This window comes from Cupressus sempervirens, chromosome 11 (genome assembly GCF_028749045.1).
Source record: "Cupressus sempervirens isolate cs-2001-9-10 chromosome 11, ASM2874904v1, whole genome shotgun sequence".
Lineage (NCBI taxonomy): Eukaryota > Viridiplantae > Streptophyta > Pinopsida > Cupressales > Cupressaceae > Cupressus > Cupressus sempervirens.
In genome coordinates, this window is record NC_143128.1 from 275197973 (window position 1) to 275215777 (window position 17805).

At 33.5% G+C, this 17805-nt stretch overlaps 1 protein-coding gene across 17 annotated transcripts in view; it reads left to right on the plus strand.

Moving 5' to 3' along the window:
* Nucleotides 1-625: 625 nt before the first annotated feature.
* Nucleotides 626-17805, plus strand: part of LOC149529181 (uncharacterized) — a 272432-nt gene continuing 255252 nt past the window's right edge. For 6 of the 17 annotated variants that reach the window (XM_089811676.1, XM_089811678.1, XM_089811679.1 and 3 more), the window contains exons 1-2: nucleotides 626-1035; nucleotides 5029-5178. In XM_089811676.1, the coding sequence (XP_089667802.1) occupies nucleotides 5177-5178 (2 nt within the window). In that variant the 5' untranslated portion in view covers nucleotides 626-1035; nucleotides 5029-5176. Of the gene's footprint in view, nucleotides 1036-4184; nucleotides 4530-5028; nucleotides 5179-17805 lie in introns of those variants that run through there. The other 11 variants (XM_089811683.1, XM_089811685.1, XM_089811692.1 and 8 more) reach the window with 7 other exon arrangements.

Sequence of the window (17805 nt, forward strand, 5' to 3'; positions counted from 1 at the left end):
CTTTGCACTTGTGAGTTTGAATGTTGTGATGATCAAAATTTTTATTGGATCTCTACAAATATATATTTTTTAATGGGATGTTTCTGACTCTTATTTCATCAATTCTTGTGATTCAGATTCATTCAACAAGACTTGAACAATATACATATTTCATATCAGTAATTATGTGAATTATAATCAATGGTATTTTTTTTATAGAGCAAGAGTCATAAAAGTTTTAGTATCCATTAGTACAATCTCGTCCTCATCCGTTATGATAATGTTTACTTCCAACATGACTTAATCTTTTTATACTTGTTAAAAATGTTTGGACTTCAACAAACCAAATAAGTATTGAATTTTTTTGCATGATGATAATGCTACAGCTAGATGATAATATTTTGCATGTTATTTTGGCTAGTATTCCAATTCCACAATGTGCAACCAAACGGAGAAAATCTTTATTCTCACAATGAATTCTTGGTCAACCAAACAGTCTTAAATTGAATTCCTTAATCATAATCTGGATTCCAAGTTCTAGAATCCCAAAGCAAGCATTCCGAATGCCAATGCTTAATTTATATTCCAGTAACCAAACGTAACCAAACGGGCCCTTATGTTCTTTGAGAGCCATGCATACAAACTTCCCAAGAAAAAGGAAATGTGGTCCACCCCTATGAACGCATAAATCTGCGAGAACATCATTTTAACCCAAATTAAAAATAACTAATAAAAATAACAGCAACATCGGACGCCTATTCAACAACAGCAACATATACTGTATCTTTCAGAAAGTCTGTGCGAGAGCGGAGTGACCGCCCTTAGTTGGCGTGCACAATTCCATTCGATACGATTCAATTCATAACACATTGAGGTGTTTAAAAAGGCAACATTCATTTTCTTCCGCCAAATGTGGAGATCTTTTAAATTTTGGTTCAATTCTGTACAAAATAGCGCTTCATATTTTCCACCACCGTCCACCGCTTTGACTCCTTAACACTGCTATATTTTTGGGCATGTTTGATCCCCCGGAATCCCCATAATCGTATGTACGAGGTATGCAATGTTGTCTGAGCTTCTTCTTTACTTTATGGTGATTCTCCTTATTATTGTCTTTTCCACTTGAAGATTTAATGGGCTTCTGTACAGCATCATTAATTATTGTCCATTTTTATGCCAATTGCCCTATTATCGATCTTTGTTGAAAGTATAATTTACAGATATGAATATCATTTGTTTGAGCTATAAACGCTTACTCATTTTTTCTTTTCTTTTTGGTTTAATTTTTACTGTTTGCCTTTTTGGGTGTATATATCTTTCTAATTTCTTACGTACCCTGACGGGTGGATGAAGGATTGTGTTGAATTCAGAACAAATTATTTGAAGCTCAGGTTGAGGAGTTGATCAACATTGATAATAAGTTAGAAGCTAGGATTTATGGAAATCAAACCTAAGTTTGTTCCCTGGTAGTTTTGCCAGAGTAAGATGTAATATCTGTACTTTTGTTAGCTCGTTGTGGGTTCTTTCATATTGTTTAGAGTCTCTTTTTTGATCTGACGCTCTGCTGGAGCTGAATTTTTCCACAATTGGCCTCTAATCTGATCAAATAAACTATTGTTTTACACTAATTTTTTCTGTTCTGCCATTCAAAGATTATGTGGGGTTTTTTGGGGAGCTGTCTGATAATGTTTGGGGAATGTTTTTATTATATTTTTTGTTTGTTGAAGGAGCTATGAGCTTGATTTTACGTTACAATTGAATTAATTTTGTTACTTCTTTAAGTCGATCACACTGTATCCAGTGCTTCCTCTATCTGTCCCAATCCCAGAGGAAACCTTCGCAGGGACATCACCATTTTGGAGTGTGACTGTAGCGTGTTGCCACGCTCTGGTCCAAACCCAGCTTCTCAGTGAGAGCTAAATCATAGAAAACTGAGGCACTCTTTTATGTAGTTCTAACAACTTTTCAAACCTAGTTACTTTTGTTTTTCAATTTTATCTGTACTTGCTAAATTATATGAAAGAATAGGATAATATTCTTTAATCTTGAATACACACACACACACACACACATATATATAAAATCTAATTGATAAACTGCAGCTATATGGGTCTGCACTCTGATATTATATCAAAGAAGAGCTTTACATTCTGCCATATTGCATATGCCTTTTGCCTACTATAACTTCACTATTTACTCTTCTGGGCACGTTCTGCAGATCAAAAACATTCAACTTGTTGCTAAAAATCATCACTAACAATCCTACTGTATCAAACCTACTATCTTTCCCCATAGTTCCACTAAACCCGAAATTGGAGCATCCCTTATACATCCTAATTATGATTGACAAATTGACTAAACACAAGACCATAGACATAGAAAGAAACTCACATTCACCAGGACCTGGCCATATTAGGCCTGCCGATCATGGACTTTCTTCAGTGTACTTGCTTTTACTGGGCAATTGGGGCCACATGAACTGTCTTCCTCCACCTCTTCTCCATCCAGAATCCCCATGCCTGAGTGAGCAGAAAATTTGGCCTCTTGCAAGTCCAGGCCTGTCTTATCCCCTTCTTCCTCACTGGCTAGCTCTTCAACCACCAAATATGTCTGCAACCACCCAGCAACACCTTCTTTTGTCAATTCCAACATTTTATTGAGAAACAGGGCATTTCTCACCTCTGTAAGCCTTTTCTTGGCAATCCTTGTCTTTTTGGTAGTTCCCGTACTAGGAATTCAGCCACCTCTTCAGTCTTCTCTCATCTACATTTTCTGGCACATCTTCAAGTCCTTTAAGAAAACTCTTCTTCACTAGCTTCCTACACAAGGTTTCCACCATTTCTTTCCCTTCATCAGGCATCTAACAGACTTGCTACAAACATCGCTGAAATATCTAGATTAACTTCTCAGTTGCTGCTTCAGGTGGGGATGCAAGAATGTGGTAGTGTGTAATTTTTTTGGGCTTGGGTATGTGTGAGTATGTATGCACACACATATACAAAAAATTAAAAGAAATATACAGAATTGTAAAACTATTTTTTTTGATAGTATGATACTTCATGGTTGATCAATGCCAAATGCCAAAGATAAATATTAAATGCCAATTGAATAAACCTTAAAGACACAATAGCATCATTAAATACACATATTGTGCAAACTCAAAGTTGTAGTGTGGGTCTAGGCGTAATGTCCCTAGTAGGGTCAAGGGGTAAGGGGTAGGGTCACTTGCAGGGGTTTGAGGCAAAGAATGAAAACTCATAATCGGCAAGGTCGACTTGACTCGTTCAAGGGGTAGGGTCCCTTGCAGGGGTTTGAGGCAAAGAATGAAAACTCATAATCGGCAAGGTTGACTTGACTCGTGAATCGGGTCGGATTTGACAAAGTGAAAAAATCCTTGAAATTTAGAGATTTTGACGATTTAAAACTTATTTCATTCACCCTTTATTGAATATAACTTAAACACACTATAACATTATCAAATAGAAGCTAACATGCATAAACAAGGAACATAAATGATAAATGATCATCAATCCATCACATACTTAAAATGTAAATTGTAGCTGAAGTAAATAGAAATCATAGGATCATAATAAGTCATGACATAGATATATAGAACTATAAATGTTGTCAAATCCTAAATGTATGTAAGATGAAGATCCACAAAACCAATAACATCAAATCATAAATGTATGTAAGATCCATGAAACGTATGGCCAAGGCACGGTAGACACTTGTAGAAAGCTTCAGGTCATCGGCTTTAATATATATATATATATATATATATATATATATATATATATATATATATATATATATATGTATATATATATGTACCGACAAGCATAGTGAACGCATTCGGTTCTAATCCTCTGACTTTCATGATCACCATCCACATTTGGCATTGTACACTTTCCATTAATGGCCGAAAAGACAATATGCGAGGGAGGCGGTATCTATCAAGAGCCGTAGGCGTTTCACCCTAAAAGTAAAGTTATTTCATTAATGGCCCTCCAATGGCTGTGTTGCCTCTCAGTAGTCACAGTCAATCAGTGTTCCATCAGGCTCCAAGCGGCTGTATGCAGTTAATCTGAGAATTATTGGAGTGCCTCCAGTGAGAGAAAGACCACAAAATATGTATTGCTTCTTGTGGTCCCATGAATTTATTATTTGTTTAACTGTTGTCAGTTATGTGATGTGTCTGCCAGGCTGGAAAATCTGTTTGTTCCCAGATGCACGAGGCAGAAGTCGGCAAATCAATTTCCTTCTGGCAGCGTGAGACTATTTCGGCGGGATATGACTCCCATGTGAAAGCCTTTCGGCTAATAAAGTCTGTAGAAGGAAAATTACATTTCTGCGCTATTGAAATCTCTGATTCAGAAAATGATATGTGAAATAGAAATTAATATGAAGAGTGAAGCAGTACAAGCATATCAGCATCGCTATTTTGGTATTTGGAACAGACTGCAATAATCTTACAGAGCCTGACAAACAAAATCAGAGAAGAGGTAACTTGAACCAAGTACAAATGGGCAGTGTCTACTGTGAATCAGGTAACTTGATAATTATCTTCAGTGTGTGAATACTACTATCAGATTGACAAAGCTATCAAATTGTTTTCAAAGGGAGTCTACAGTATCCAGTTCAACATGTTACAGCAGAAGTCTCAGTTGAAATTTTATTATTTGAATTCAACTTGAAAGTTACAAGATGTTCAGTCTATAATCACAGAGATACTTCATTTTCTATTCAGATTGAAACATGCTTATTCTGGAGTTAAGCCCTCAGCAACTGTGATAGATTTGGTTAATTTTAAAAGCTCTCTAATTGTATGTGTTGAGATTCAGCCTTGAATAGGATAACAAATACAGAGTCAGATCATTTTTTGCATCTTACAGCATCTTTGATGTTATTTATGAATTCCAGGTTGTAAATTTTATTTAATGGTTTCTGATTCCTAACTACTGTACTCTTACTAAGCTCATTTTTTGGATCCTCTAAAATGATCTTTCTTTTTCCCACAATGGAATTGTAACTATTTAACACTTGCAGTAACAGAAGCTTTCTGTGGATGGGTGATCTAAGTGCACATAATGTGGTATAGCATACTTCGTACAGCAAGAGATATGTAATCAATAAAGAAGAATGAAAATTACTGGGTGCTTAGATTAAATGAGCAGAGTTTTCAAGGTGTTTGGTAATGTATGTCTCTACTGTTTCCCTGTACTTGCAGTTCAAATGTAAGTCTTTTTGGAGAAAACTTAATATTGTACTTGCCATTGATTGCTTAATTGTTAACAGGCAAATAAAAGTTACTGCCTTAAATTATTTCAGATGTTTAACATAGAACATTAAAATCTGCTTTTACACAGTAAGGCACTACCTAATAGTAATGTATATTCATATCATTTATCTGAAAAGTTATTTAAAGATTCCTTATCGAGTCGAGGGAAATATTAGCATTGCAATATTAAGGTGTAGATCATCTCATTTGCTAGCTTCACATGCTGAAAATCAGATTTGTCTTCTTTTAAATTCTTCTGGTCGCTTCTTTAAAGAAATTTTACCTTTTTAACCACACAGGATACCTTGAATGTCAATGTCATTCAATAAATATCTGTGCATCTACATTTTAACTGAAAATCCAGCATTCTTGGGGATAGTATTGGGAGTGATCCATTTTATTTGTTTATGATTACTATAATGTTTAAGCAGCCTGCTATGTTCTTTCAAAAGATGCAAATTATCAGTATGCAGGTTAAAGCAAATGTGTTGTAGAAAACTCCAATTCATTTTGATTTAGGACTAGAATTACTATCCTGTTGCTTGATCAGAGTTACTTGAATGAGAGGATATATTTGCCATTTACCATTCTTGAATCAAAAAGGCGTGTTGATGTTTAAAATGTCTATTTTCAGCGATAATAATGGCGATCACAGCCTTTATCGTTTTTGTAATGAACCCAAATTGGGGGTCCATCATTTATCTATGTCTTTCCTTTTCTATAAATTATTTTTCCCTATTTTTCTCCGGATGGTTTGGATAATTTCTATCCGATTCCATATGATACCCTTTCAAAGTTACTATTCCACATATATACATTTTAATAGTAAAAGACACATCTTTTCATAATAATAATTATATTATATTAATAAGCTTTAGTTAATATATTATATTGTAATATATATTAATTTAATAATATATCAACTATACATTATTATAATTCATTATTAATATAGTATTGTTACATCGAAATATATCTTAGTAATCATAATATCATTATATTATATTATTATTATTTCATTGATTATATCATAATACGTTAAACATAATATGATATTATTATATGATTATAATATAATATTGAATTTATAAGTCTAATATGATTATAAAGTATTATAGGATTATAATAGTATTACTTATAATATTATTATAATACTTTTACTAATATAGTATCGCTATATTAAAGCGTGTCTTTATCATTATTTATTATTTCATTCATATTACTATTATAATTTGACATACTATAATTATTATAATATTACTTATAGCATAATATTATTATTTTAATATTATTAATTAATATTACTTTATATAAAATATTTATTATTATTATTTAAATTTCTTGCCAAAATGGGGACATCACAGTCCTCACCTCTCAAATTTGCTTGTCCTCAAGCAAAATCAATCATAGATACAAAGATATTTGCATATAAAGCCTAAAAGATTTATAAAATATACATTTTAATAAATGAAAACACGAAGCAAACACGGTGTAGATAGATGAAGACACGAAGCATACACGATGTAGGCACATCATACTTAACCTTGATTAGATCCCAAAAATTAACAATGCGCAATGACTATACTTCTTCATTAGGCTTATGAACCCTACAACCACAAAATAAGCATTAGTACATGCATATAAATATATATAAACTTCAAAGAAATTTGAATAATAATTAGTTAATTCAAGCCAATTCCATACTAAGCCCAAGAGCGGAACTTTGGCGCCCTTGGCCTCAGTGGTGGGTGTTAGGCATCCACACGAGGTGGTCTACTTAGTGGATTGCTTGTTTGGCTAGAAAGGTTCTTGTGAAAAGGAGCCATTACTATCTATCCCTTAACTAGCACTACAATAGGGTGTTCTCTCCCGATTGTAGAATCCATAGGAAAGTGGTAGGGTTCCTTTTTCTTATTTACATAATCTTTTGGAAGGAATCTTTCTCTCTCTCCTTATTATGATCATCATAAGATGGTAGATTTACGGTGCAGAGGGTGCGTGAAACAAGCTCCAAGCGTACTCGACAAGTGCTCGAAATTACTCCGCCTCTCCCTCCACCAACTCCCTACCTTAGGATATCATAATGTGGATGAGAAGATGAGTATTAAATTTAATTTATTTAGTTCATTTGAAAGATTTCTTCTTATAGTACACAAACAACTTTCTCTCTCCTTGTTACGATCATCTTGATGGTAGAATGACGGTGCAGAGGGCGCGTGAAACAAGCTCCAAGCGTATTCGACAAGTGCTCGAAATTACTCCGCCTTTCCCCCCACCAACTCCCTATCTAAGATTACGTAATTTTGGACAAGAGATAGAATCTTTGTACTATAATTGAAATGTATTCTAATTACTATGTTTTCCTTAAATTGATATTTATTTATATTTCATTTTTTTCATTTTTCATATATATATATATATATATATATTTCATTTATATTTTATTTTCATATATTCTTTTTATTTTGTAACTAGAATCATTGATAGATTATTCAATATTCTTCACAATAACAAATGTGTCAGTAATAAGAAAGACACTAACAATTATCTCTTAATAAAACATATGAAGAAGATATAAACTTACCTCATTACCATACCTTATTACCATTATGTGTTTGAAGTGGTGATTTGGGAGTATGACATAATCCTCATATCCACTTCCCACATTAAAGTCTCTTATCTAATGTTGATTAGTATGGGGCATAGACCAATTGAGTTGGGAGTGACGAGTGACGACGGTCTTTTAAAACTTCATTTCTTAGTTGATTTTTCCTCTCCTTTATTTAATTTTCTTTTTTGAAGACATGCATGTGTTTCACTTTTTATTATAGGGTTCTCCCTTTTCCTTTCTTTGACCTTATTCAATACTTCTAAAAGATATGGTTGCCTCAGCTACTATTACCACATAGATACCTCCTTATTTTCTACCTTTCTTATAGCATAGCACACATAAAAATAGTTACACTTATTATTGTTGCTCAAAAATGATCAATGGTATATTAATTGGGTCCCATCCTTGGCTCGATCACCTTTATTTTCCTTACTGGAACAATATCTTCTACATGAGGCTACTATTTAATTACATGGTGGGGTCAGTCTCCACGTACCCCACGGTTCTCATTCATGCGGTCTTCCACATATGACGTTTGTTAAAACCTTTGATGTGGACTATTACGTCAGATTGGTACATATATTCTCCTTTATTTTCAACTAGACTTTGCCTAGTCATGCTTTATCTCCATCTCGATGAGGGTTTACATAGCAAATGATTTGATTCTACCACTCTTCATGAGTATGTTTGCAGCCTCTGTGATTGGAACAGAGAAATATCTGGCCACCTCATTGAACGTGAGAGGTGATCATTTGAAGCACTAGTGTTCCCGCCTTAGCCATGTAACAAACGCTCTCTCTCCCCTCAGCTATGATGACGCGAGCTTCTATAAATCAACTACTGTCCAATTCAAGTTACAGATTTTCACACAAATCAGAAAAAGGATGGAAGCTCGACCATGATCTGGATCTGGATTGCAGGTTTCAAAAATATCTCTGACAAAATGTTATCCGTATCCAACAATGGAGATGGAGCTTTCCTTGCAATGGTATTGTCGATGTCTATAAGCGACGTATAATCTGTGATATACTGTAGGATTATGAATAATAGTATTACCAACAACCATAGTAATTCTTCTCAAGAATATGCTCCAAAGTAGGGCTCAACCTAATAATTATTGGAGGAAAGTATTAAGGCATTTTTACACTTTCCACTAGATGAATTGTGCCTCCCCAATGTTCATCTTTAGTGGCAGCATTGGCAGTATACAAGAGATGTTTTCACATGAATGGAGATTACAAAACTAAGATGTTTTCTCCTTGCATGTTTGCCAATTTTGATGGATGATTTGGTTAGATGTTTAAGCTTGTTGACTTTGTTTCACCATGTGACAAGCAATTGAATATTCCAGTAGAGGTTTGTCTTTCGATAATGTAGAAGAGACTGGCAATATTTTCCATTAAATTTTTACGAAGTATTTCCATTTTGATTGTTGGTGCTTCCAAGATCAATGTACATAATCTAGATTAGCTACATGTTTAATGAATTATCATTTGATATATTGTTTTTCATTATTATACACAGGTTGGCAAGATCATGGCTCTGATACCATTTGTAATGAACCCAAATTGGGGGTCCATCATTTATCTATGTCTTTCCTTTTCTATAAATTATTTTTCCCTATTTTTCTCCGGATGGTTTGGATAATTTCTATCTGATTCCATATGATACCCTTTCAAAGTTACTATTCCACATATATACATTTTAATAGTAAAAGACACATCTTTTCATAATAATAATTATATTATATTAATAAGCTTTAGTTAATATATTATATTAATAATTATATTGTAATATATATTAATTTAATAATATATCAACTATACATTATTATAATTCATTATTAATATAGTATTGTTACATCGAAATATATCTTAGTAATCATAATATCATTATATTATATTATTATTATTTCATTGATTATATCATAATACGTTATACATAATATGACATTATTATATGATTATAATATAATATTGAATTTATAAGTCTAATATGATTATAAAGTATTATAGGATTATAATAGTATTACTTATAATATTATTATAATACTTTTACTAATATAGTATTGCTATATTAAAGCGTGTCTTTATGATTATTTATTATTTCATTCATATTACTATTATAATTTGACATACTATAATTATTATAATATTACTTATAGCATAATATTATTATTTTAATATTATTTATTAATATTACTTTATATAAAATATTTATTATTATTATTTAAATTTCTTGCCAAAATGGGGACATCACAGTTTTAGAGAACAATAAAGGTTTATATGCATATGAAGGGGAATGAGTGCAGGAAAATTACAAGTCACAGAGGGATTGATTGATGTACTTGTGCTAGACTCGAGTTATTAAAAGATTTCTTACGGAGTTGATGAGGAGGCTAGGTGATTGGATGGTCTTTCACCTTACAACTGTCCCTTCTTTGCACTTCTCTTGGCTTCCAAACTCAAGATACCCTAATAACTTCACTCTTCAAGGTTTCTCACACTAATGCATATGCCCAGTTCTAGGCTTCATAAGACCAATCTTCTCTTAATCCTTGAACCGAACATATCTAAGTTCTAGGCCCATTAGTCCCCTTTTCTCTCTAAGCTAGGTTGGTTGGTACTTTGGGGTTTGAATGCCCAACCTTCATTACTCTTCACCAACTCCTAGGTACAGTCTTTCTGTACCATGAATGCCAATTTATCTGGTTTTAGGGTTCCACCAATGGGTTTGTATCTAGTTCCACAATTTTTTCTCAACTAGGCCTAGTAGCCCAATTGGGTTGCCCGAATAGGTGTTTTGCTTGCCAAATTTGACTTCTGTTGAATCTTCCCAAGTTAAGACCAGATTCAATTACAATTTTCAGCCCTCTATGCAATATCCCAAAATCAGGATTAGACCTACTGATTTGGACACCTTTGCTTTGCAAACCCACCTATTAGGCCTATAGGGCTATTATTAACAATTTAATGGAAAAGCTTGTGATCAGTCCACTTTCCCTTGCACAAACCAACTCTGACCACCACAGACAAATGGTATACCCTCAAACCCTTCTATCACTTCGTTTGACCAACCAAATTCACTTTGTTTATGCTCCTACTGTCCTGTCACAGAGATTTCAGGCTAGGGCTTCTCACCAAAAATGGCCATTTGCTCAAAAACCTCAAAAACCACTTCTATAATACAGAGCATGGTTGGACCTATCAAACTCCAGGACTTTAGAATTTTTGGCTAAAGAATGATGGCCCAAATCCCACTGTTTTCCTCCAAACTCTAGGTTTTGTGGGTCACAAGGTACCCGAGAAAGATTTTCTTATTGCACACATTTCCTGCAACTCCAAAGCTTCAAACCAAATGTAAAACAAAGCTAAAACAAAGTACTTTGAAGGTCTCAGCATTGGTCATGGTTGCTAATGCAATTACATATAAAATACACTAGCTTTTGCGTGGAATTTCAGAGAAATCTATTGCATTACTGTTTCAACTCCTCCAGACTTCATCAGCCCTCATCCTTGGAACATTACAGATATATATTTTTAACCATCCCGAATGGTTCCCAAACCATTTTCCAAGTTTGGTGACCATTTGCAACATTTTTCAATAAGGCGCCAAAAGTTGTCAAAAGCTGTAATGACTACTTTTAAGCAACTTTCCCTTCTACCATTTTTAGGACCTTGACCACTTGATATATGATCAAAATATCATTAAAATGACTCAATAAACATGGCGTAAGGGTTGGTTAACACATTTGACCTCCTTGACCTCAATTTACAACAAATTCCCTAAAAAGGTCCTAATTGAAAATTCAATGCCAAATTTGGCTTACAATTTTGGTTGCGTGTTACAACTTAGACCCAAATGGCCTATGAAACCTTATTACAACCCTATGACACTACTTGGATCTCCCATGCATCAACTTGTCTTCATGACCTATGGGTGCTCTCGCACGAGGAGTCAATGTAAATATTGATGTTGGCAGATTGAAATGTAATCCATCTCATTTATTACTTTTGCAGCAGAAAATCAGATCTATCTTTTCATTTGTTCCATTCCTTTCTTAAATTACAATTTTATGTTCCCACCTTAGAAGATGCCTTAAATGTCAATTTCATCAAAGAAATATCCATGAATCTACATTTTGAACCATGAATCCAATTTTCTACTGGTATAATATTTGGGATCTATTTTATTATTTGTTCCATTTTTCTACTTTAAAACATGTTATGTATCTTTTTCGGCCCAAGAATGTTTGCCATGGTCCTTAGCTTGTTTTCTAATTTCGTGTTGGTTAATGAACCGAGTTAGGAAAATATTGAAACAAATAATTTTTATTTTTTTAATTTTTTTTAGACTGCAAATCGGTGCAACACGGCCCCCCTATAAACTGCAGTGCGCCTGATAAACTTTTTAACGTGACCGGTAGCGCTGGCGCGACACGCCCACCGGTACCACGAGGACGGGGGAAACTAGAACCCGTGACCAACCCCTTGCAACAAGGAAGATTTAGCCAACCGAGCTAGGGCCCCCGCCCTAAAATAAATAAAATTAAATTGGTATTGACATTTTGATTTTAATTTCGTCTAGAGTTTACAAAAAAGGAGTGGGAGATCATTTTCTCTTGACTGTCATTTTGTTAGTTTTAGGATCTCTGCAAATGTAATAACATTATTTTAATTCTATGTTTTTCAATTGCAGAAGATATATAAATATATCTTCAAGAGGCATGTCTTGTGAAGAGACATGTCTCTATGGTTATATATATTAATTAATCATTAATTAAAACATTATTAATTATAACATATCTATATTATATATAATATATAGCATACTATATATATATATTATATATGAGTATGTATAATTAATGATTGCCAATAACCATAGAAGGATTAACTCTAGGATAGTTCAATCCAACAGAAGCTACAATTTAACACTCCCTCTTAGCTCAGGAGGATTGTTATAGAATACATTATCACGATAATCTTAGAATGTCATATTAAAGACCTCAATATATATTTATCACACTAGATACATTATCCTTTGATAATATAAGTCTCAACAAGAAGTCTATATCATAGGTGTGATCTTTTTATAGTAGACATCGCTTCACGAAATGTGTCAGTACAAACATGCCAACAATATTTGATTCTAACAATGATATGTATATCAATTGTTTTCTACCATAGCTATGACTTAAATACAATCGAAGCTATCTCAACACTCCCTGTTTATTTGGGAAGATTGATATATAACATACTATGTTCTTGAGTATAAGGAGATATCATCTCACTATGATATCCCTAAAATGGCATATCAATATGAATTCATCAACACACATATGTAAATTAACATATGGAATTTACTTCAATACACTATAAGGCTAAAATCCTCAATACTCCCTCTTAAGCAAAGGGAAATTGAAATAAGTTTAACTTACACATGTTAAGTTTCAGGATTTGCACCCTACTGAACTGGTAATGTTCAGTAACTCTTACTTAACATGGGAGTCATTTCACTATGTGAGACTAGATAATGAAATGAAACCTCCGAATTCTAGGCCGGCTCCTATTGGATTCTTTAACGGTAATCTCTTCAACTCAATGAAAACTTGCAAGAAAAAGGTAAGAAATGACTGAAAACAAACCTAACACCTAAAGTTTAAACTAAGGAGGTGATACACCAGAATTTAATATGAAGATGTAACACACACATAACAGAGAGGATTATATAGCTCTATGAAATACAGATAAAGCATATCTTCCTATAAAGGCTTGCACAAGTGATTTATGATAAGGTTTTAATACTGAAACTACAAAAAGAGGATAAATTACTACCTCACTTTGACTAATTTCACCTAGAAACACATAGCATAACCTGCAAGCAGATTTACTTTTCTACAAAAAGGTGCTGGAATGAGACAGTAAACAGGGAATAATGAAAACATTCACAAGTTAACTTATCAAATCATTCAAAGACACACATAGAATTTGTAGAAAGGAAAAGGGCTTAACAATTTACTCCATAAAGCATAATCACACTGCTGTCACTGGTATTATTTCTTCAAAATGTTAAATTACAGACCCTGTAACAAAGCTTAGGACTCCAAAAGATGTCTCAAAACTCTGTCATAAAATCAGAACTCCCCTATAAAATGAGTTAGAAAACTCATTAAGTACAATGGCCAACTCCTTGGGTCCTATGCAAAATGATAGCCCCCAAAAGAGGACTTAATCAATTACATAATGAAGTCCTACCCCTGGGAAAACTCCATTATCTCATAAAGAACCCAATGACTCATTGATAACTACCCTAAAAACACTCTAACAGCCAATAAATCTCCTCCAACTACCAAAGCAAAGTCAAATTCGACCCCAGAGCCTATATTCTCTCCTAGAAGGATTCATAATGTCTACAAAAACTTAAAGGCCATAATGGGAGAAAGATGACTCATTTCTTTGCTCTTAAACCATGAAGAGAAATTATTAAATGATTTATAACTTTATCATTTAACTATTTCCCTTTTACAATAAAACATTAATGCAAAACAACAACTCATATCTCTCTTATTCTTTTATATTTTGCATTTTAAACAAACAAAAAATAATATTAATGATAACAATGTATCACTTTAATATTATTTTGTTTATCATTTATGCAAAAATATAACACCATTTCCTTTATTAGGAAATAAACCCTTTTACATTTATATTCAAAGTGAAATTAATCAAAGGAATTAAAATCCCAAACTGAAGCCCGCGGATTTCAAAGAATTATGCAAATTTGAAAAGGCGTAACAAGCTTTTAACCCTAAAAGGCTTTCATTTTACATATGCATCTTTCTTTGAAACATCTGGAAAGCTCGAGCGTTTGAAGAAAATGGAGTCTTCTATCTGAAGAATTCAACCGCAGGGTTTGATTGAATGCCACCACTAAAAAAAATGTTAAGTTTGCTGGTCTCTGAACCACCATGAAAGGTATTTTGAGGCATTTCTACTCCTTGCTGTTCGGGTTTAATTTTTTATTGTTGTGGAAGACTGGTTAATTCGCCATGGGAATATTTGCTGATCTCTTTTAGTAACTACAGCTTGCATGCCATTGAGCTTTGCTTGCTGAAAACTTATTTACTGTTTCTACTTGCTGCCATGCATACGTTTGTTGGAGCTTTGACTTTGCTGTTTGGGATTTCTGCTGTATCTGCTTGCATAAATACATTCCAGTCGTATTTATTCTGTCTTTTTTTTTTGAAAATGGGTTTGCTGCTATATACTGGTTTGAATTTTTAATGAATCTTGGAAATGATCTTGCATTATAACAAACTTCAAGCCGAGTTTCTCAAAAACTCTTGCTATAATGGATGCTGATAAAATACTTCACTTTGCATTAAGTTTTCTATGATCTTTGGTCTGTTGATGGACAAACTTCTTCTTCACCAAAGATGTGCTTTTCTAACCCGTATACTGCTGTAGGAGACAATTTTCGAATGGATTTGCAAGAAAATCTGAATGAGTTTATTGCTTGGTGACATGTGATCTTTTGCTAATCTTTATTCTAGCAAATTTGGATTCTTCATCAGATTTATTTAGAACGTCTCTGTGTCATCTTTATCTTTTGGAGCATGTACAAGTGCTTCCACAACATAATTTCCATTCTAGATATTCAGGCAAATAGTCATTCCAGTTATTTTCCTTACAGCTAATTGCCTTCACTTGAAGGATTCCATGTCTTTTTGGTCCAGTGCATGATACTGAACTACTCTTATTAGCCAGTGCCAAAGTTGCGTTATACCATGCACTCTCTGTGATTGGTATTCCTAAGGCCTGCTATATTTATGGTAGACTGCAAAATCAACAAAAGAACTTAAAACAAAGCCCCCCTGTGATGTTAAGCGATACAAATGACACAACTTTTCTTGCCAATCTGGTTTGCTCGACTGACCCAGCTGAAGATGGAACTCTTATTCTTTGTTCTTGACTATAGCATTTGTGAATACTCCTTTGCTGTTAGTGACCAGCACATGTTTTTACTATTGAGATGATTTGTTCGAATAATACTTTTATGCTATTGAAATTCTTTTTCATGGCTGTAAATGTCTGCCGCTGTTCTTTGAGATGGAACCAAAAAAAAAATTTTTGTCTCTAGATCAAATATGCTGCTGGGACATATAGCACATGTAAGCAACTCTTCTCTTCTACTTGCAGATAACACTAAAGCCTCTGTTGCTGTTTTCATCTCATAATAAATATCATTATGCTTGTCAAAATAAAATAAAGATTCATCACCATTATATATGCTATGAATACCATCAGGGACAACACTTGGAGAGCTGGTATAAATAAGCTTCTTGACTTTGCATTTAGGGCCCATACTTATTTCATTCTTTGTACCTTGAATGTAGTGACATCATAATTCAGTGATATTAAACCTTGGGCAATAATGTTGTAAATGAATAGTTTGCAATAGCTGGCTGAGCTGCACTTATAAAGATTATATTGTTTCCACCATGAGCTTTTTGTAATTTGGCTCCTTTTCCGCTCCCTTTTTAAGTTGCTTTCACTTGAAGGATTTCTTTTACACATTTCATTTGAGAACTCTCTGTTTTTGTATGCTGAAATGATGCTCTCCTGACTGTTAGGATACTTTTGATTATTTGATGCTGTATAAATTGTATTGCATGAGGTTCGAGTGCGGGCTCGTGACACTCATAAATGACTTTTATATAAATTTTAAGTATACAACACAATAAGGTGTAATCATCATTATGTTTTAAACTAAGAGAGAGAAAGAAGAAAGAAAACATAATGGATTTTCATGGTGTCCGGCTATCGCCCAAAAGACCCATGAAGATTATCAATGTGTCCGGCAAAATCCGGCCCAAAGAACAAAGATAACACAAACTTTCAAAACAATGGGTTTTCATGGTGTCCGGCTATCGCCCAAAAGACCCATGAAGGTTATCAATGTGTCCGGCAAAATCCAGTCCAAAGAACAAAGATAACACCAAATTCAACCATTGTTTGAAGACAGATCAACTGAAATAAAGTCGTCACTTTATAATGGGATTTGAACACACGAAAGGTTGTCACCTTTCACAAGAAAAGTAGTCACTTTTCACAATACAAGCTTGCAAGCAAAAAGTAATTTATATTCATGAATATATAGTTTAATAAATGCATTTACAACAAGGTCATATCAATTTTACCTTTGAAGTACACAATTTCATCTTTGCAAGAGCTTGGTAAAAATATCAGCACTTTGCTCATCTTGTACTAATATAACTCATCCTTGTGATAAATGCACTAGTATTACAAGGTCACATGACATTAAGTCATAGAGCATTTTCTGCAAGAGTAGATTTATCACTGTAGCATATAATCATCAACCATATGATGTTAGTCAATAAGTGCATAAGAAACAATAATCATTAATCATGTCAAGTTTACCTCTGAAGTGATATGATCTACTCCCTCTGAATAGAAATTTGACAGAATCACGTTCTTATTTGCTTCCTCTTAATCTGAAGCAATGTCAGATTTCCTCTTCATAATCTTAATCATAAAAGATGTTCACTTCTAGAGCTTGCACCATAATCCTAGTAGCAAACGTACCAACTTTCCTTTTTTGGAAGAACATCTGTAGATATAAAGGAAAAGATCAATGCAATTTAACTCTTATAGTACGTATAAGTTTATAGCCTAGAAAGAGAGAGACTATAGTAAGTAGATAACTGTAATACTCAAGAGTAAGAATTACTTATCTTTCTATGACAATCCATAATTGTCAAATCATTAAATCTCCTCTCTAAAGATGATTTCAAGTGGGAATTTGAACATAGTTTATTAAATTTACCCCCCACAATGTGAAATTCCAACTTTTATATCATCGAACAATTTTACCTACTCGGTATCTAGTGTATGATTATGCAAGTTATTTA